Source organism: Chiloscyllium plagiosum, chromosome 2, assembly GCF_004010195.1.
Source record: "Chiloscyllium plagiosum isolate BGI_BamShark_2017 chromosome 2, ASM401019v2, whole genome shotgun sequence".
Lineage (NCBI taxonomy): Eukaryota > Metazoa > Chordata > Chondrichthyes > Orectolobiformes > Hemiscylliidae > Chiloscyllium > Chiloscyllium plagiosum.
Window position 1 is genome coordinate 37,613,914 of NC_057711.1, and position 21,549 is coordinate 37,635,462.

A 21,549-nucleotide genomic window follows, 5' to 3' on the forward strand; every position below is an offset into this window, starting at 1 on the left:
CTGATATGCCTCCAATAACTTTCCTTAGATAAATGGCCCAGGACTGTTCACACGATTCCAACTGTGATTGGACTGGTGCTGGTATAATCTTAGCAAGATCTCTTAAGTTTATACTTCATTGAAATAAAAGCCAGCATTCCATTTACCTTCCCTACAACCCATGTCACCTCAATGTCATCCATGCATCCTGCATAAGCACTCACCCAGAATGCACATTTTATTGTTCTTGGGAGCAGTGCAGTAAAAATGGAAAATATTTTAAAACTGTTGCAAACCATTAGACCTCTACTATTTAAATGGAAATATAAATTCAGTCGTTGATACTCAACCAAATAACCCAAAGAGTGAAAATTTATAATCTTTTAAGCCTATTATGCTTGTAATCAAACAAGAAACAAAAAGACAGATTTGTTACTGTGTACTCCTGAAAGTTTCACTCTACAAGTGCACCTGCACAGCTTTAGAATCCCAGTCAAACATTCATAATGGAACCGCTATCTGTACAAGATTTCCAACTGCATCTACTGAACAGATATCCATTTATGTTTCAAAGCAGAGTGCTGTTAGTGAATGGATACAAATCACTTTTCTCCCTTCAAAAACAAGGTTTACTTTAAAGCAGCTGGGTCTGGCCATCTGATGAAGTCAGACAAAAGTATGAAAATGGAAGACCTTTTTTTAACATTTTTAAAAATGCATTCTTTTAGTTTCTCCATGGAAAATTACTGTAATGCATCTGAGTAATTACACAATGTCAGTCAATGTAAACATCAACTCACCTTTGCAGCACACATCCCTGGATTAAATAACTGCATTAAAACACATCCAAATTACAGTACACCAAACAGTACCATTTCATTGTGTTAAAATATTTCACTTTTCAGAAGGTTTCAAACTCCTCAGCAGTTTTTTTCTGTTTTCATCACAAATCCTTAAACCTGGTGTGCTTTCAATGGGACTCAAAAACCACCAAAAGAAAATGGTGTGTGAGAGAAAATCAGATTTTCATCTCCCACTTCAATATGAAGCCTGACCTCAGCTGGGACAGCTGTGTTTTATACACACTGTACATTCCCAACACCCAAAATATCACCGCCAAATTGGATTTCCTCCAAACAAAAATCAAAGCATGGCTATTCACGTGGGGCAGTGTGCCTCTGCGCCCAGACAAAAATCTCAGCCCACTAGTTATAATTTAAAATAAACTGAGAAGCTTCACTGAGGAGCTGGAATAGAGAATCTGTTTTCTGCTTTACTTATGCATCAATAAATGATGCATTTAGTTTTAATACAGCAGTAGAGGCAAGGTTATCTAACTCTTAGACTATCAGCAAGTTTTGAATCCCTAAACAATTGAATTTTTATAACAATCTGGAGGCTTTCATTACTGATGAAACACTGATAGTAATGGTCCCTAGAATTCTTTTTGACACATAGAATGACAGAATGATAAAACACTAAAAAGAGTCCATTTAGTGCAATGTGCTTGTGCTGGCAGTTTAAATCTAACTCCAGATTCATTAACTCCACTGTTCTGTCTCTACCTTGCATCATAAACAATCCCTGTTAATACTTAGATAGTTAAGATTCCTACTATTTACTGCTGTATTATTTTTGTACTGCTTTGAAATTTGATTACATATTTAGTCTTTTCTCTCTCTCCCTGCTTGGAGACTGTTTGATCATAGTACACACTTAACAGTTTGTTTGCCCTTTATCTGGTTTCAACTCTATTCATTTGGCCTCATTTGATAATCCTTGCAAAATATCATCCCTCCTCACTGCTGTAATTGATTGCTTGATCAATATTACATCCCCCCCCCCCCCCCCCCCCCCCCCCCCCCTTCTATTGCTATCACTAACTCATCTGAATATCCCATAACATCTTGCTACTTACCCTACTTCCAATGAGAATGGTCTGTCCTCACCTACTCTTAACATAATCATGATTTTGCATGCTTCTGTCAAATCCTCTGTTAGCATCCTTTTCTCTAAAGCCAATGCCCCCAGATTCCCTGCAAAAATAAATCCTCACCCAGTACCATTCTAGTAAATTTCTTCTGCACCATCACTCAGCTTAATAGTCTTCATCAGTGGTGTTGTCTAGAATTGAACCATAAGAGGATTTGAGCATGAGGGCAAAATAATCTTGCTTCAATTATATAGAACACTGGTTAGATTGCACATGGAGTATTGCACACAGAGCACAGGAGTGTTCTGCCCCTGCTCCATTGTTTCCATGAGGATGAACCAGTGGTTTCACAAGTTTCAAGATCACTTTTATAATCTGTGCCTCCATTAATAAAACTAGGGATTCTTTATCTTCATTTTAGCAGCCTTCTCAAGTTGTCCTTTCAAAGGTTTGTGTACTTATATCTCTATGTTCTTTGTTACTGAATTTTCTATCATTTGGTTCATCTTCCCCCTTCTTGTTCCTTCTGGGGTACTGTGGCAAACTCAACCAGATTCTGTAGTTTATATCCATTTCTCCCGAAAAGTTGAACTGTAGCAAATTTTGTAATAAAAAGCACACAAATAAGAGAATGGGGCTTGAATTACAAACACTCACTGATGAGGAAATGCAGAGCAGCAATGAAATAGAAGTGAACCAATGATTGCAACTCTCAGTAAAAGAGTCGAAAGTTGAGACCTGGTGCACCCTGTCAGCAAAAACAACTCTGCCAGTCTGCAGTCAATTATTGTTTTAGAAGCATGCTTCAAATGTGAAATTTTACATTGATATTGGAGGTAGCTTGTTGGCAGACGACTGACACTGCGATATTTGTATTACACAAATCTGCCCATACCAATGTTGACTGACAAGAAAAACCATTTAGAATTAGTGTTGTTGTCACATGTGTTCAAATGTATACAAGAAAAGTGTACACATTGCTGCTTATGGCATCATCTTAGGTACAAGACCCTGAGGTACAGCTTCTTCAGTTACAGTTACAGGAAAAATAGACAAATAAGAAGTCCAGCATTGCAGATTTTAGGAATAATTTATAAGATGGAGGAAAAACATAGTTCAGTACAAAGCTCTTTCAATCCAGTCCATGCTGGCATCTAGCCTCCCATTCTCACTAGGCTTTGGCTCCAGACCATGCCAAGCTTCACAAGGCTGGGAGATCGCTCTGGAATCACCTTAAGACGGAAGTCCATGCTGAGACCATACTTAGCCGAGAAACTGCCATGTTGGGCTGCTGGGAGATCTCCATGCTGGGTCAAGAGACCACCACGCAGGGCCAGGAGGCCTCCACACCAGGCTGCTATGCCAGGCAGAAAGGATGCCTCTTTGGGTCAGCATGGAGGCAAGGGGTTCGGAGGCACCGATGCTGCAGGTTCACAGGTTAGGAGGCACAGAGACCATGAGGCTGAGAAGAGGAGAAAAAAAGGCAACAGAAAAGAAAAAGAATGGATGGAGCGGATGAGCTCCAACTGAAACGTCCTATTCCGCTGCCATCTTTTGATGAACAGTTGTTTTCTGATTAGAGTAAGATACATTACTCGGGGTCAACATTAGAGTCACTGTTTTTCAAATATTATGAATGTTTGGCTAAGTTTAAAAAGCTATGAATCACTTAGCTGACCAGGGTGGGGTTCACAGTTTGATGAATTTAAGAGGCTATAAAAGGATTATCTGTCCTTGTAGTTTCTCAATAGTTATTGCTTATTTGTTTTCTTGCAACTAAATGGCCAGTTAAGGGACTTTTTCCTCATTAGTGGAGAATAGTTTTACATAGAACCATAGAATCTCTACATTGTGGAAACAGGCCAATTGGCCCAACAAGCCTACACTGACCCTCTGAAAAGTAATCCACCCAGACCCATTCCCCTATACTCTACATTTTCCTTGACTAACACATCAAACCTACATATCTCTGAATGCTATGGGCGATTTAGCATGGCCAATTCACTTAACCTACATCTTTGGACTGTGGGAGGAAACCAGAGCACTCGGAGGAAACCCACACAGACATGGGGAGAATGTGCAGACTTCATACAGACAGTCACCCGAGGGTGGAAATGAAGCCAGGTCCCTGGCGCTGTGAGGCAGCAGTGCTAACTGCTGAGTCACCGTGCTGTCAGTATGATTTCTTTTTCACTGAATAATTTGTTCAGTTGATCGAGGTGTTTTTTTTAAAATGGCCATTTCAAAGGATTCTCATTGCTATTGCGTGGCTTCTGAGGATTGAATATTCAGTGATTGGCTATAGGGAATCTATGGGTGATTTGGAGGAGGTATGGGATGTATGAGGGATGAGATGGCATGTGGGATAAGAGGGATGTGAGGACTGGCATTCATCACTACGTTAAAAATCACACAACACCAGGTTATAGTCCAACAGGTTTAATTAAACCTGTTGGACTATAACCTGGTGTTGTGTGATTTTTAACTTTGTACACCCCAGTCCAACACCGGCATCTCCAAATCATTCATCACTACAATAGGGTAAGATGTCTCAGTAAACGGATTTGGGTTTCCTTACCCAGAGGGCTTGCTATCTGCCCTACAGTGGTGCTACTGAGTCAGGTCTGACTCAGTCCGATCCCCATTTCTCTGGAATGAAAATGTGACAGCTAGGGATATCCATATGGAGTGGGATTGCTAACTCAGAACGTTTCTCTACTTGGCTTTCTGAGCCAGCATAACAGAAAATGTTATGTACAAAGATATTTTTAATGTAAACTTCCTTGATTTGGTTGTTGTTGATTTTATTATCCTCTTTGTTCAATGTTTCAATTTATTTTGCAGATACAATATGGAATTTTTCCAGACAACTTCACATTTAATCTACTAATTGACTCCTTTATTAAAGAGGAAGATCTAAAGTGTAAGTGGGAAAATTGTTTATTGTACAAAGGACAGAAGTGTGCTAAAAGTCTAACCTCGGAATTGAGCGCTAACATTTCATGATCTGTGAGATTCTGGTTATTAATATTGATTTAAATTGGTTGACGATACCATATGCTTTAGTAATTATTAAATATCCACCTCTAGCAGTATGCCACATCTAGCCTGGTTGCCAGATAACCACCTCCCCTCCAGTGCCTCATGTCCCATTTTTACCTCACATCAAACTGGCAGCCCATTTCCACCGATCTCCTGCATGTGGAGACATGTCATATTGAACTTAGAGTTATAGAGATGTATAGCACGGAAACAGACACGTCGGTCCAACTCGTCCATCTGGAATCTGAATGTTAATGAGGCAAATTGTAGCATCAGTAAGTGAGTACTACTTGGCAAATGCATTAGAGGTATAGCAGGTTGCTCCCTAATGTCAACATAGATCCCGTTGAACTTCTCACATGATTCTGCCTTCAGTTTCCCATAGCCCACATTGCTTGGGTCTCTGTAGAATTCCACCCTCTGTGTTTCTCTTTCTCCACAGGTGCTGCCTGACCTGTTCAGCTTCTCCAGCACTTTATACATGCATTCAAATTATGAACAGCAGTAGGACCCTCAGTTCCTTGAGGCTGCTGCAGCATTCATTAACATCATGGCTGATCTCCTTTCTTCACATGCATTTTAATCGCCCTGATAATCATTCACACCCTTTGCCTATCAAGTATTTATTTCCTTCTGCCTTAGAAATGTATTCAAGAACTCTGCCCCTCTTTTTTTACTCATTTGTGGGATTTGGGCATCGTTGGCTGGCCAGTATTTATTGCCCATCCCTAGTTGCCCTGGTGATGGTGAGCTGCCTTCTTGACCCGCTGCAGTCCGCCTTCTATGGGTTGATAGGCAATGCCCTTAGGGAGGGAATTCCAGGATTTTGACCTAGCAACAGAAAAGGAACAGCAATGTGTTTTCAAGTCAGGATGATAAGAGGCTTGGAGGGGAAACTGAAGGTAATGATGGTCCTATGTATCTGCTGCCTTTGCCCTTTTGAGGGAGAGTGTTCCAAAGACTCCTGATCTTCTGAAATAAAATTTCTTATCTGCCTTAATATTTAAACAGATCCCTATTTTTTTAAATCGTGACCCTTAATTGTACAACCTTCCGTAACAGAAAATAATCTTTCCACATCCACCCTGTCAAGACCCCTCGGGACCATTATATGTTTCAATCAACTCTAACTCTTACTCTTCTAAGCTCTGGCTGATACAGGCCTAGCCTCTCAAAATTTTCCTCATAAGATAAACTACCCATTCCAGTTATTAGTCCAGAACACTGCTGTTACCTTATTCAGGTTTTATTGTACAGATATAGTGATGATAATTAGCATTTTCCACCAATATGTGGTGTCTGAGACTTTACTGGCTTAGCAAGTTTCTGTTTGGGTGCTGTCTTCTGAATAACCTTAGTTGTGGCTGTACTGACTTTCCTTATTTTGGCAGCCCTAATTGCTTGTTCATGTTCAGCCTTGCACAACTCGAGTTTCTGATTCCTCTTAGCCATGTTCTCAGCAAGAGAGGCACCAGCAGCTCATTGGAACTTCACTCCTCGATGGGAGTGAAATTTTTCTGAATTTCTTCAGACTGCTCCTTTTGTGCTTGCGCTCATACAAGACAGTCCATATGATCTGTTGACGGTTTCTCTTGGAAAGGAACACTGACTCTCTTGTACGTGTTATTCCAGATGTGGTGTCACCAGTGCCCAGAATAATTGAAGCATAACTTCCATACTTTTGTATCCCATATCAATAAATGATAACATTTCATTAGGTTTCCTAATTACTTACTAGATATGTATCCTGACTTTTTGTGATTCATGCATTAGGACACACTGAACCCTCTGCATCTCAGAGCTCTGCAATCTCTCATCATTTAGATACCTTATTTCTTTTATTTTTCCTGCTGAAATGGGCAATCTCACACTTCCCCACATTATTGTTCTATTTTCTAGGTCTTTCCTCACTCACTTAACCTGTCTATCTTTCTCTCTGTTGTGTGTTGTCTACACAGCCTATTTTACCACCTATCTTTGTATTATCAGCAAGTTTAGCAATCATGTCTTTGGTTTCTTTATCCAATTCACTTATATAATTTGTAAAAAAATTGAGGTCCCAACACTGATCTTTGTGGCACACCACATGTTACGTCATGCCAAGCGAAAAATGATTCATTTATGCCTGCTGTCTGTTTCCTGTCAACTAGTCAGTCTTACATCCATATCAATATGGATCCACCCCCATCCTCAACACCATGAGCTTTCTGCAATAATCTTTGTTATGGCATCTTATAAAAGCCTTCTGAAAATCTAAGTCTGGAAATCCAGTTCCTCTGTATGCAGCCAACATATTACTCTTTCGAAGAATATCACTGAGTTGCTTAAATACAATATTCATTAAGGTTACACATTTGGGGAGTAAGCAAGGATTGGACTACACAATGAAAAGATGCATCTGACAATTTCAGCAATTATTTAAAAGATGGGTAAATACGTTGCTCAGTGGCTCTAATGTTGTGTGCAATAGTTATGTAACAACTCCCGTACATATCTAGAAAGGAAAAGGGTGTTTATATGATAGTTTTTTGCCTCAATTGAAAGTATTTTATTTCTAAAATAATTGTAAGGATGAAAATGTTATTCTTTTTCCAGGTGCGATAGCTGTTGTCAATGAAGTTATGCTACAAGAAGCATTTGATGAGCCATGTACACAGCTTCTTTCCCTCTACATTCTACTTAAATATCTACATAGTAAGCCAAAATTAAAGGTAAAAAAATACACTGGTTATGAAATGTTTGTGTAACTCTGATTCGGCAGTTGAATTGTCATGACAAGATGCCAAGGAATTTCTTTTCCCAGTGGAAAGACAATTTGAATTCTGCATGCATCTGCATTTTCATTTGTTAGTCACATTTTGGCAGGCACAAAGGAGCATTAAGATTGTCTTCAGTATTAATGTATTCAAGGGAAGATGATGCATTGAGGGGGAAGCGAGATAAGCACAAGCAAAAGTGAATAAAGATAACTGAGGAGGGGTGGATACTTGTGAGGAGCATTTGGACCAAATGGACTGTTCTTTACCATATATTCCATGTACATTCTTCTCTACAATTAACCAACAGTTCATTGCAGTGACTAAACAATGAGTGAGAGATGGTAACAGGAGTCTTATAGTTATATGGAGCCTCCATTCTTTAGAACATTGCTTACATCTAAACATTTGGAGGGTCCTAATATATTGAAAATAAACCTAAATCCACTTCAATAATCCCAATGAAGAATGTTGGAAATGCAATAATTTCCAAAAAATGGAAAATATATTCTTAGCAATTACTTCATAAATGACCTTTGCATTTAAATTTCAACACTTCATCTCGACATTTTGACTGTTACCAGTAGCTGCATATTCTTAAATCTGAGTTATAGATAAAATTGTTGTTTGATCAAGTTTTAAATATGCAAACTGCAGCATGCAACCTTGAAGGTTAACAGTATAAGTTTTCTAATTATTTTACATGATGCTCGCATCTAAACGTAATCCTATTTATTAGTTCTACTTTTTGTACTTATGGTGCTTGAATAGTACAGCAATTCTAACAATTAACAGGATAATTATTCCGTGACCCATTATGCTGTGATGGCAAACATTAAGAACCACATACAGAATTGAATTGTTTTATTTTCTTCATGAAACCATGATTTTACTTGTTTCATCTTGTGCATATACAGATTAATCCTGACAAATTTAAGAAAGGCAATCACGTGGAGCATTAAAACACTCACGTATTTTTATTGTCTTTCAGTTGTAGATCAGTTATAATATTGCATTTGATAGCGCAGAGCAATGTAAAAGCATCATCACTGCAGCTCATTTACCTAAAATTGGTCAGTAGGTCTTTTAAACATAGACAACATCACTCTCTGGCTGAAAATTTGCCAGTTTGGAGACACATTTCTTTAAATTATTTCATGAGACAAGTCTCATAATGAGCTTTGATTTCTATCAAAATTGTAGCCGATAAAGATTTATAAATTCAGTAATCAATGATCTTTTGGAAATAAAAAGAAACAGATTAGCAATTCACCATTTTATATGGAACGTCGAGAAGGTGGGGAAGTAAATAGTGACACCTTGAAAAATATCCATATTACAGCGAAGGAGGTGCTGGATGTCTTAAAACGCGTAAAGGTGGATAAATCATTGTGACCTGACCAGCTATACCCTAGAAGCTCTGTGGGACGCTAGAGAAGTAATTGCTGGGCCCCTTGCTGAGATATTAGTATCATTGATGCCACAGGTGAGGTGCCAGAAGACTGGAGATTGATTGACATGGTGTCACTGTTTAAAAAAGGTGGTAAGGAAAAGCCAGAGAACTATAGACCAGTGAGCCTGACATCAGTGGTGAGCAAGTTGTTGCAGGGAATTCTGAGGGACAGGATGTAAATGTATTTGAAAAGGCAAGGACTGATTAGGGATAGACAACATGGCTTTATGTGTGGGAAATCATGTCTCACGAACCTGATTGAGCTTTTTGAAGAAGTAACAAAGAGGATTGATGAGGGCAGAATGGTGGATGTGATCTCTATGGACTTCAGTAATGTGTTCAACGTGGTTCCTCGTGGTAGACTGATTAGCAAAGTTAGATCACAGGGAGAACTGGCCATTTGGAAATAGAACTGGCTCGAAGATAGAAAACAGAGGGTTGTAGGATCGTGTTCAAATAATGGCCAAAATTGGTGAGTGGTGAAAATAGCCTCTTTATTCAACAACCACAAGCTGCACAAGTTCGAGGCGGCAATAGAACATGGTGTCACTGTTTAAAAAAGGTGGTAAGGAAAAGCCAGAGCACTATAGACCAGTGAGCCTGCCATCAGTGGTGAGCAAGTTGTTGCAGGGAATCCTGAGGGACAGGATGTAAATGTATTTGAAAAGGCAAGGACTGATTAGGGATAGTCAACATGGCTTTATGTGTGGGAAATCATGTCTCACGAACCTGATTGAGCTTTTTGAATAAGTAACAAAGAGGATTGATAAGGGCAGAATGGTGGATGTGATCTCTATGGACTTCAGTAATGTGTTCAACGTGGTTCCTCGTGGTAGACTGATTAGCAAGGTTAGATCACAGGGAGAACTGGCCATTTGGAAATAGAACTGGCTCGAAGATGTAAAACAGAGGGTTGTAGGATCGTGTTCAAATAATGGCCAAAATTGGTGAGTGGTGAAAATAGCCTCTTTATTCAATAACCACAAGCTGCACAAGTTCGAGGCGGCAATAGAATCCTGAAATACAGTTCTTACAAGAGCCCCTTTATACACAGTTGTGACATATATTAAAATTCCATCACTATGGTGTTACATTGTTTATCTACAACACGCAAAGGTTTGGGAAGTTCTGTCCTGGGAGACAGGAGATGGATTAAAACATACTAAGTGCTGGCTACTACTTCTGATGGGATTAAGAGTGTCTCTCTGGTCTGCTTGCATAATTAAGAGTGTTAGTTCTTTTGTCTTTTAAGTGAGTAAATGTTAGTAAAAATATTAGGCCTATATGCCCTAAATTAGTTAGAAATTGTATCTGTAGTTAATAAAAGAATAAAGGATATTAAGCTGGTTACCCCACAGCTGGGTTGTAAGATTTATTTACTATTTGCTGGTGTCAGTTTCATTCATTCATCCAGTTTCATGGAAGCGCAGTTTTGTCGGTTAGTTTCTTAAAGGGATAACAGCCCAGTTAAAAGGTATTTAACAACTATATACTAACTGGGGAAACTGTTTGAAGTTCTGTAATCTGTTCAGGTCTGGGAGATAGTTGGTAAGGGCAGATTAATATTGTAATGTTTTGTGGAGACATGATGGGGATGGTATTGTTCTGTGTGCTGCACTTATTCAGAGGTAGCACAGGCTGATAAAATACGGTAATGGGTTTGAAAGGTTTGTTCTGATTAGAAAGGGTTGTTTTAAATTTGATCTATCTTATGTTAGTAAAATGTACTACAGAACCGCCGTTTTATAAATGAATGAAACCTTGTTATAATAAACAATGGGTTAGTAAAGAGTTATGAATGAACGGAAATCTGGTATTAATGAATATAATGAGCTGGTGAATGAGTTAGTAAAGATAACCTAAAACACAGTATCTCACAGGGTGGTGGTGGAAGGTTGCTTTTTAGATGGAGGGGTGCTGATAACCACAGGGATTGGTGCTGTATCCACCGCTTTTCATCATTTTCTATAAATGATTTGTATATGAACATAGGAGATATGGTGAGTAAGTCTGCAGATGACGCCAAAATTAGAGGTGCAGTGCATAGTGAAGAAGGTTATCTCCAGGTACAAATGAGATCTTGATCAGATGGGCCAATGGGCCAAGCAATAGGAGATGGTGTTTAATTTAGATAAATGTGAGGTGCTGCATTTTGGAAGGGCAAATCAGGGAATGACTTAGGCACTTAATGGTAAGTTCCTGGAAAGTATTGGTGAACAAAAAGACTTCGGCGTGCAGATTCATATTTCATGGAAGTGGCGTCCAGGCAGACAGGATAGTGAAGAAGGCATTTGGTATGCTTGCCTTTATTAGTCAGTACACTGAGTATAGGAGTTGGGAGGTCATTTTGCAGCTGTACAGGACGCTGGGCGAAAGTGAGGGCTGCAGATGCTGGAGATCAGAGTCGAGAGTGTGGTGCTGGAAAAGCACAGCAGGTCAGGCAACATCCGAGGACCAGGAGAATCGACGTTTTGGGCAGAGGCCCTTCATCAGGAATTTGGTTAGGCCACTTTTGGAAAACTGCATGCAGTTCTGGTCACCCTGCTATAGGAAAGATTTTGTGAAACTTGAAAGGGTTCAGAAAAGATTTACAATGATGTTGCAAGGGTTGGAGGGTTTGAGCTATAGGGAAAGGCTGAATAGGCCTGAATGTCAGAGGTTGAGGAGTGACCTTATAGAGGTTTGTAAAATCATGAGAAGCATGGATAGGGTGAATAGCCAAGGTCTTTTCCTTGGGGTGGGGGGAGTCCAAAACTAGAGGGCATTGGCTTAAGATGAGAGGGGAAAGATTTAAAAGGGACCTAAGGGGCAACATTTCACGTAGAGGGTGGTGTGTGTATGGAATGAGCTACCAGAGGAAGTGGTGGAGGCTGGTATAATTACAACATTTAAAAGGCATCTGGATGGATATATGAATGGGAAAGGTTCAGAGAGATATGGGCCAAATGCTGGCAAATGGGACTAGATTAATTTAGGATATCTGGTCAGCATGGACGAGTTGGACCGAAGGGTCTATTTCCAGGATGTGCAATTATATGACTCTATGACCTTATATGTGTGAGAAATCCTAATGAAAACTTTACAGGTAGTCTTATTTTTTTTAAAAAAAAGCTGATTTGGTCTTTCTCCCTCTTCTTCCTCTGTCTATTTCAAATGGATTGTTTTTTGTTATTTGAAGTCTTGTAATCCACTGGTTCCCACCCAGTTCCCAAACCTCCAGCTGTCACCTGTGGAGGTCACCATCAGTGAATATATTGTGAATTGAAGATTCCACCACTCTTACAGCCTATTTGGTTCCCTTAAATGTGAACCACTTCCCAAGAGCAAAGTTCCTTTTTTGCATCATAGTTTAATAATTGGGCTTTAAACCTTTTTATTTCTATGCTTAGGTTTTTACTTCTAAAAATGTATACTTGTATAAAAAATATAAATCTTGTATTAAAATATATCTATGTAAAAGTGTAATAATGTATACTAACCACTCTCTCAACATGCCTTGCCATCTTCAAATATGATGCACATCATTGTCCAGGCCTAGCTGTCTTTTGTACTTTGTAGAACTGTACTAATAATTCTGTATTGCCTTCCATTATTGCATCTGTCAAAATACACCCCCTACTCATGTCTGTTAAGTTCCATTTGCCACATATTGTCCATTTTCCTGTGTCCTTTTTATCCTCATCACTGTTTTCACATGTCCTAGTTTGGTATCATCAGCAAAATTAGAAATTTTATTCTGTTTTGCAAAATTTAAGTCACTTGCAAGCAATGGTCCTTGCACCGACCCATGGTAAATACTACCAGCTACAATGCTCCAATCCTAAAATCAGCCACTTACATTTCTGTTCTCAAACCAATTTTTATCCAAGCTGATTCTGACATTTCTATTCCATAAGGTTCAACTTTGTTAACCAGCATTTTTAATATAGTGCTTTGTCAGATGCTTTACTAAAATCCATGTGGACAAAATTCACTACATTCCCTCACCAAACCTTTCTGTTACTTCATCAAGGAATGTAATTTAATTAGTGAAACGCAATCTACCTTTTAGAAATCCAAGCTGTAGCTGTCTGTGGAAAAGAGATGAGCAGATGCTAGAAATTACTTTTTAGTGTTAACAAGTGCTGATTAGAATCAGCTTTTAAAATTTAATGTCAGCAGATTTCATAACAGACAGCTCACTGACTGTCCCCACCCCACCAGTCTCCAGCCTCATCCCTATTTATGGGGCTTATCCTCCTCTTTTCATGGTGCCATGTGGCAGGCCTATGATGCCAGCTCTTGGCTGTGTCATAAATATAGTCTTTGATTCATCATGAAGCTTGCTGCGGTACAGTCTAACCAATGACCCAGTGTGGTATAACATGCCATTCCAGAGATATCTGGGATATTGGCAGGTCTGCAATTTCAATTCAAAGCACATGACAAACAACAACCATTTGTCAGCTAAGTGGCTTGTCTTTACATTAATGTGCATATGATATAATTCACAGTAATCCCATTATTTTCACTTACCCACTTTACACAGCTTATAACATGGGGTGACTAAAAGAAGCTTTGTGGAGTAATTTCTCACAAAATTCCTACTAAGATTTCAATCAGAGGCTGTTATCGAGATTTACAAAGATTTCAGACCATTTCTTTTATCTTGCGTCGGTTTGCCTAATTATTTTATTTTGTCGTTCCTTCTGCATTTTTCAGCTTCTGTGTATAATTTTGTATGCAGTTTTGACTTTTACCCTTATGAGTTAGTCTGATTGTGTATTTACTAACGCTTGCAAAAACAGAAAAGCATGGTGAGCATGCCACATGTTGTGTGGAGAAAATGCTATAATTAGAGCTAATTGTTAATCCCATACCCTGCTGTTCCACTCTCAGCAAGTGTAAGAAATTAGGTCTCAGTTTGTTGAAAAACTCAGCTTGAGATCTTTTGCTGAAGAGAAATGAAGGGTATTGGAAGCAGGAAGAAACCACAAAAGATGAAATCTATATCTGAAAAAATAAATCTTGGTTAATAGCTACTTGATAGATTTCTATCTGGTTGTGTGATGTACAATTTTCAGATCAAATACATGTATCTCATCAGTTGTCCTTATTTGTGTACAATCTGCTGTTTTTTTTTAGTGGGAAGATGAGAGGAATCTGGGTGCAGCATTGCTCTTGGTTGGACTGAAGCAGAACAATACTGTTGGATTTAGCTCTCAGCTTCTGGGACATGCATTTCTTGGTGTGTTTACAACAACTGTTTTCTTCAATATATCTAATGTGCCATTTTACTTAGGTATATGTAGAAGCATAGAAAATAGGTGTAGTCCATTCAGATCTTTGAGCCTGCTCTGCTATTCAATATGACCATGGCTGATCATCCAACTCAGTACCTTGTACCCACTTTCTCCCCATGTCCTTTGATTCCTTTAACCCTAAAAACTATATCTAACTCCTTTATTAAAAACATTCAATGTTTTGGTCTCGACCACTTTATGAGGCAGAGAATTCCACAGGCTCGTCTCTGTCTCAGTGAAGAGATTTCTTTTTAGCTGAGTGCTAAGTAGTCTACCCCATATCTTGAAACTTCGACATCTAGTATTGGACTCACCAGTTATCGGAACCATCCTTCCTGCATTTACCCTGTCTAATCCAGTTAGAATATTATAGATTCATATGAAATCACTCCTCTTAACTCCAATGAATGTAGTCTCTTCAAATGTCAGTCCTGCCATCTTAGGAATTGGTCTGGTAAACCTTCATTGCACTCCCTCTGTAGCCTTCCTCAGATAAGGAGACCAAAACTGTGCATTGTACTCCAACTTGTGGTTTTATTAAGGCCTGTACAATTGCAGCAAGTCATTCCTGCTCCTGTATTTGAATCCTTTCACCATGAAAGCTAATATAACATTGCCATCTTCACCATCTGCTGCACCTGCATGCGTATTTTAAGTGATTGGTGTACAAGGACACCCAGGTCTCATTGCACCTCCGCTTTCCAAATCTCTTCAGATAATAATCTGATTTACTGTTTTGTTATACTGAAATGGGCTAACTTTATTTTATTCACGTTATACTCCATCTGCTATGCATTTGCCCACTCACTCAACTTGTCAAAATCACACTGACGCATAGAGTCATGGAGGTTTACAGCACAGAATAAGATCCTTCACCCATTGAGTCTGTGCCAGTCAAAAACAACTACCCAACTATTGTAATCCCATTTTCCAGGGCTGGGTCCACAGTCTTGTATGCCTTGTGTGCATCATAAGTCTGCATTCAATTATTTCTTAAATGTTAATGATGATGTCTGGCTCTGTCACCCTTACAGGCAGTGAGTTCCAGGTTCTCACCACCCTCAGGGTGAAGAACATTTTCCTAATGTCCTCTCCAACACTCCTGCCACTTCCCAGTCATTGACCCCTCAATGAAGGAGAAAGGTTTCTTCTATCAACCCTGTCTATGCCCCTCCTAATTTTATACATCCCAATCAGGTCCTCCCTCTGTTTTCTCTGCTCTAAGGAAAATAATCTCAGTCCATCCGATCTCTTTCCATAACTGAAACACTCCAGCCCAAGCAACGTCCTGGTAAATCTCCTCTGCACTTTCTCCAGTTCAATCACGTCCCACCAATACTGTGGATTCCAAAACTGCACACAATACAGTTCCAGAATAATCTCCCTGCTCTTAAACTCTGTGCCTCAGCTGATAACAGCAAGTTTCCTACATGTGTCTTAACCACTTTATTCACCTGTCCCTATAACTCAGTGGGCTGGTGGATTTGCACACCAAGGTCCCTCTGATTCTCACTGCTTCCCAAGGTCCTACCGTTCGTCATGTATTCCCTTGCCCAGTCTGACCTGCCCAAGTGCACCACCTCATATTTATCTAGATTGAATTCAATTTGTCACCGATCAGCCGGTCAGATCAGCCGGTCAGACCAGCCTGTCTATATCCTCTTGTAACCTAGGGTTATCATCCTCACTATTTGCCTCCCTACCAATTTTTGTATTATTTCTGAACTAACTGATGAACCCTCCTACATTCCCAGTGGGCACAGATTCCTAATCGGAAAATCACCCCATAACTATCAGTCACTGCTTCCTGCCACTCACGTTTCTGGATCCAGTTAACAAAATTTCCTTGGATCCCATGGGTTCTTAGCTTCACTATCAGTGTCTCTGTCCAAGTCTGCATCCTACTCACAGTTCACCTTCCCACACAGCTTTATGTCATCTGCAAACTTGGAGATTTTATATTTAGTTCCCTCATCTAAATTATTCATAAATATTGTGAACAGCTGGGGTCTAAGCACTAGCTTTTGCAGTGCCCCTCTATTCACTGCCTGCCACTTGGAAAAAAGACCTGTTTATTACCTATTCTTTTCTTTCTGTCAGCCACTCAGTTCTCTATCCATATCAGAACGCTACCCACAATTCTATGCACTTTAATTTTATATGCTAATCTCTTACGTTAGACATTATCAAAAACCTTCTGAAAGTCCAAGTAAATCACATCTACTGCCTCCTCCCTTTTATTCACATCTTAAAAAAATTCCAGTTCTCTGTCAAGCATGATTTCCCTTTTGTGAATGCATGCTAACTCAATGATGTCAGACTAACCTGTCTGTAATTCCCTGTTTTTTCTGTACCTCTGTTTTTAAATAGTGGGGTTACATTAGCTACCCTGCAATCCATGGAAGTTCTTTCAGAGTTAATAGAATCTTGAACAATGACCCACCAATGTATCCACTATTTGTAGGGCAAATATATACTCTGAGATGTGAACTATTGGGCCCTGGGGATTTATCAGCCTTTAAACCCATCCATTTCCCAACATAATTTCCTTACTGGTACTCATTTCATTCATTCCCTCCCTTTCATTAGACCCTGCACTCTCCAACATGTTTTGGACTGTATTTATGTCATCCTTTATGAAGACAGAACCAAAATATGAATTTAACTTGTCTGTCATTTCTTTGCTCCCCATTATAACTTTCCCTATTTCTGACTACAAGGAACCTGTGTTTGTTTTCACTGAATTTTTTTTCTTCACGCACTGATTGAAGCTTTTATCAGTTTGTATGTTCCATACAAGCTTATTCGTACTGTATTTCACCCCTCTGAATCAATGTTTTCACCCTCCTTTGCTGAAATCTAACGTGCTCCCAATCCTTGATGAACATGATCGGACCATCTTTACCATTATAATTTTGTGCCACAGTTACTGCAGTTCCTCCACGTGCTCTTTAAATGTTTGCCATTGTATACCCACTATCATTCCTTTAAGTAATGTTTGCAAATATAGCTAGCTCATGCCTCATAACATCATAATTTCTTTTACTTAGATTCCGGACTCTAGTCTCACAGTCATCTACCTCATTCTCCACCTTACAGAAGAACTCACTCATATTATGCTTAATCTTCCTCAAGGGGCCTCGAGTAACTAGATCGTCAAATATTCCTTTCTCACTGCACAAAACCTAAACTCCACCTCTTCAGATTCCACTTCACAAGAGCTAATGTCCTTCATCATTATTGCATTAATGGTTTTTTTTAACCAGCAATGCTACCCCACCTCCTTTTCCTTTTTGTCCATCCTTTCTAAAAACTGAATACCCCTGGATATTCAAAACTGCAGGATGTTTGTACTGCTTTAGATCCTATATACATTGCTAATTTTCTGAAATTGTGGATCATCATTAACAGGAAAAATTGAACTAGCCAAGGGGATCCGTGCTGTTTACACCAACATGCCCCTCATGTGGATCCCAGGATACTTTAATCGCGCACTAAATGTGATGGAGAATACAGTGACAGCACCAAATGAAATAAAGCTTTGCAAAGAAACGGTAAGTAATAATGAAATAGCATATTTTTTCATTTGAATTCCACTTTGCTAAAAGGGGATGCTACTTTCTATTAAATTCACTCTGCTTATAAACCTCATGTGTTGCATTCCGGCTTCCTGTATCCACTCTCATTGATACTCATTGTTCACTTTAAGGGCACAGGTGAGTGTGAATTGTGGCAACTCAAGCCCTTTCCTTTTCATTTAGCTCTTGAATGGAATATGGAATGGAGCCTGTATCAATCAATGATCCCTGGTACTCTGACATGCTGCAGTACTGTAAAAGGCGAATGATATAATTGACTGTGTTTAGTATGCCAAAATATCTAGTTCAAAGGCAAAATGTGAAATATTTTTAATATATTTTGATCTCCCTTTTAAGAGCATGAAATAGACTGTGGAGCTGATCCACTTGCACAAATGGGAGAACGTGACACATACAATTATTTTTATAGTCATCATTCTCTGTCCTGTCTCGGGCATCAAAATTTCATTTAGTTAATTTCAAATATTTTCATTCATATAAATCGTATTCCTTCTTTAAGTTCAGAATGGTATGCAGGTCTGGAGCATAAACATTGCTTAAACATTGTGCAATAGCTGTTCTTCCTGTTTGACCTGATTGCCCTGCCTTTGTGTAATAATTTGGTCAGCAGCAGTCACAATACGGACAAAACCATTCGTTGACATGCAGTCAGTCAATCCAGGAACTCTGTCCTCGAATCGGGAGCTATTTTCATTTCTGGACCCCTTGCAGAGCAATGCATTTTAATGGACTCTATTGATTTTTAATCTGTGTATCTTCTCCAAACAGAATGTGATGAATTAATTGAACAATTTTTGAAAGCTATTTTGACAATGAAACACATTTTCAGCAAAGGATAGAATATCTTCCTCTTTGACACCACATCATCACTGCTAAGATTGCATTATGCCTGAGGGTAATTGCTGAGCAGTAACCCACATGATGCTGGAAATTGACCATCTAATTTAATTGCCAACAAGCTGTCTGTTGCTGTTAGTATCCTCAGATCCTTTAGCAGATTCAGGGAAGTGTTTGTTATGTTTTTGGTCATGGCAATAGGATGCACTGCTCTAAAATATTAGACTTAACTATTGGATGAATTGATGCTTGATTTATAAAGCTAGTCACTAAATAAGTAATCACTTTTAACTAAAATGTTGTTTATTATGTATTTTCAAGTGGTGTGGGTAGTATAGTCCAACAATATTTGTAGTACTGTATTGTAAAAAATAACCTGAAATTTGCAGTGGCAGTGATGCAAGTCATCATTTTCCATTTATACTTTGCTGAAACAGGACAACTTCTGAAGGCTGCATGTTCTCAGAATTAAAATGTTGTTATACTGTTGAGCCACCCCGACCATCACCATAAAAAATATCCCTTGAAAATATTATACCTTGTTGAATGAGCTGTGACTGCAAATTGAACAGAGGAACTGGAATACGTCCTTTAGCCTCCAGAGACTGTTCCATTATTCAATGTAATCATGGCTGATCAGCAATCTAATTACACTTGCCTGCCTGATCCCAGTTTCGCTTGATTGCCCTATAGCTCAACAATCTGCCTCAATCTTGAATGTACAGGACGCTGAACAAGTACAGTACTCTGGGATACAGAATTCCACTGGAGCGGCACAGTGGTTAGCACTGCTGCCTAACAGCGCCAGGTACCTCGGTCGAAAAGTGTGGCACTGGAAAAGCACAGCAAGTCAGGCAGCATCTGAGGAGCAGGAGACTCGATGTTTCGGGTATAAGCCCTTCATCAGGAATGTGGGTTGAGGAAGGGATCTGAGAGATAAATAGGAGGTTTGGGGGGAAGGTAGCTAAGAAAGCAATAGGTAGATGCAGTTGGGGGGTGATGGTGATAGGTCAGAGGAGGAGGGTGGAGTGGATAGGTGGGAAGGAAGGTGGATAAGTTGGATAGTTCAAGAGGGCGGTGCTGAGTTGGAGAGTTGGATCTGGGTTGAGATACGGAAGGGGAGACGTGGAAACTGGTGAAATTGATGTTGATTCGGTGAGGTTGGAGGGTCACAAAGCGGAAAATGAGGTATTCTTCCTCCAGGCGTCAGGTGTCTTTGATTTGGCAGTGGTGGAAGCCCAGGACTTGCGTGTCCTTGGTGGAGTGGGTGGGGGAGTTGAAGTGGTCAGTGACAAAGAGGCAGGGTTGTTTGGTGCGTGTGTCCCAGAGATGTTCCCTGAAACATTCTGTGAATTGGCATCCTGCCTCACCAAAGTAGAGGAGACCACATCAAGAGCAATGGACACAGTAGAATAAAGTGTTTGGATGCTCTTCAGAGAGTCAGTGTGGACTTGTTGGGCCGAATAGCCTGCTTCCATACTGTAGGGATTCTATGAATTCATAACACTGCTGAAATTTCGGTTCATTTCAATCTTAAATTATTACAATCATAGATTATTAACTCCCATTTCTAGGCTGTCCAGCCAGGGAACAATCTCTGTGTCTACCCTGTCAACCTCCCCAGAAAGCAATTGGTATTGAATGAAATTACTTCTGATTTTCCTAAATTGCAGAAAATAGTCTCTAAATTTCCTCATCCCAGGAATTATCTAATGAACCTTCACTGTACTTCCCCAAAACAAATGTATCTTTCCTTGGATAAGAGTGCTTAACTGCACACAGTATACAGGTGTGGTCTCATAAACCTGTATCTTCTCTGTTTTGTACTCCAACCCATTTGCTGTAAATACCAACATGTCATTTACCTTCCTAATTGCCTAATGTACATTAAATCCTAGAATGGATTACAAGAATAATTCAACTAGCTCCACTGCTATCTTTTCCCTGTAGCTCTGTAAGATATTTTCTAACTTCAGGTGCTTATCCAGTTTTATTTTAAAGCCATGAATGAGTAAGTTTCCATCATTCCAATGAATTACTTGCTGCAATTAAAATTCTCCTAGCCTTTTGTTCTCTTACAAATCACCTTTAAATATGTGTCCTCTCGGTCTCAACACCTCTGCCAATATGAACAATGTTGCTCTACTCAGCCAGAGTCCTTGTGATTTTGAACATCTCTATCAAATGTCCTCTCTATTTTATCTTCTCTAAGAGCAATCCAACCTAGCCTTGTAACTAAAATTCCTCATCCTTTGAAACTACTCATGTGAAACTTTGATGAAGTCTCTCTGAAGGCATCACATCCTTCCTCAAGTGCAGTGTGCAGAATTTTCAGTTGAGGCTAAACCAATATCTTATAAAGATTCATTTATAACTTCTTTGCTTTTGTACTTTATATTGCATCAAACAGTTGGAACATTTATTATGGTTATTCTGTTATGCCACTCTTTCTAGCTTACGGTGTGTCACATGCATTTTGTGTTTCTTGAGTGAGAATACCCAATTCTTTATGACCATAAAAATTGAAAAGTTTCTTACCATTAAAAAAAGTTCAACTTTTCTCTTAAAGAGTGAATAATGACACATCTTACCATACTGTATGCCACCTGCCTCCTATTGTTCATTACTTCACTTAACCTGTTTAAATCTCACTTACTTTTCCCCCAGC

General features: G+C 39.3%; 1 protein-coding gene across 1 annotated transcript in view; it reads left to right on the forward strand.

Annotated features, from left to right (window-relative positions):
• Positions 1-18,827, forward strand: part of mrps27 (mitochondrial ribosomal protein S27) — a 69,267-nt gene extending 50,440 nt beyond the window's left edge. The window contains exons 6-10 of the mRNA XM_043702781.1: positions 4,757-4,835; positions 7,550-7,665; positions 14,288-14,390; positions 17,857-17,999; positions 18,813-18,827. Coding sequence (XP_043558716.1) covers positions 4,757-4,835; positions 7,550-7,665; positions 14,288-14,390; positions 17,857-17,999; positions 18,813-18,827 — 456 coding nt within the window. The remainder of the gene's footprint in view (positions 1-4,756; positions 4,836-7,549; positions 7,666-14,287; positions 14,391-17,856; positions 18,000-18,812) is intronic.
• The last annotated feature ends 2,722 nt before the right edge of the window (positions 18,828-21,549 follow it).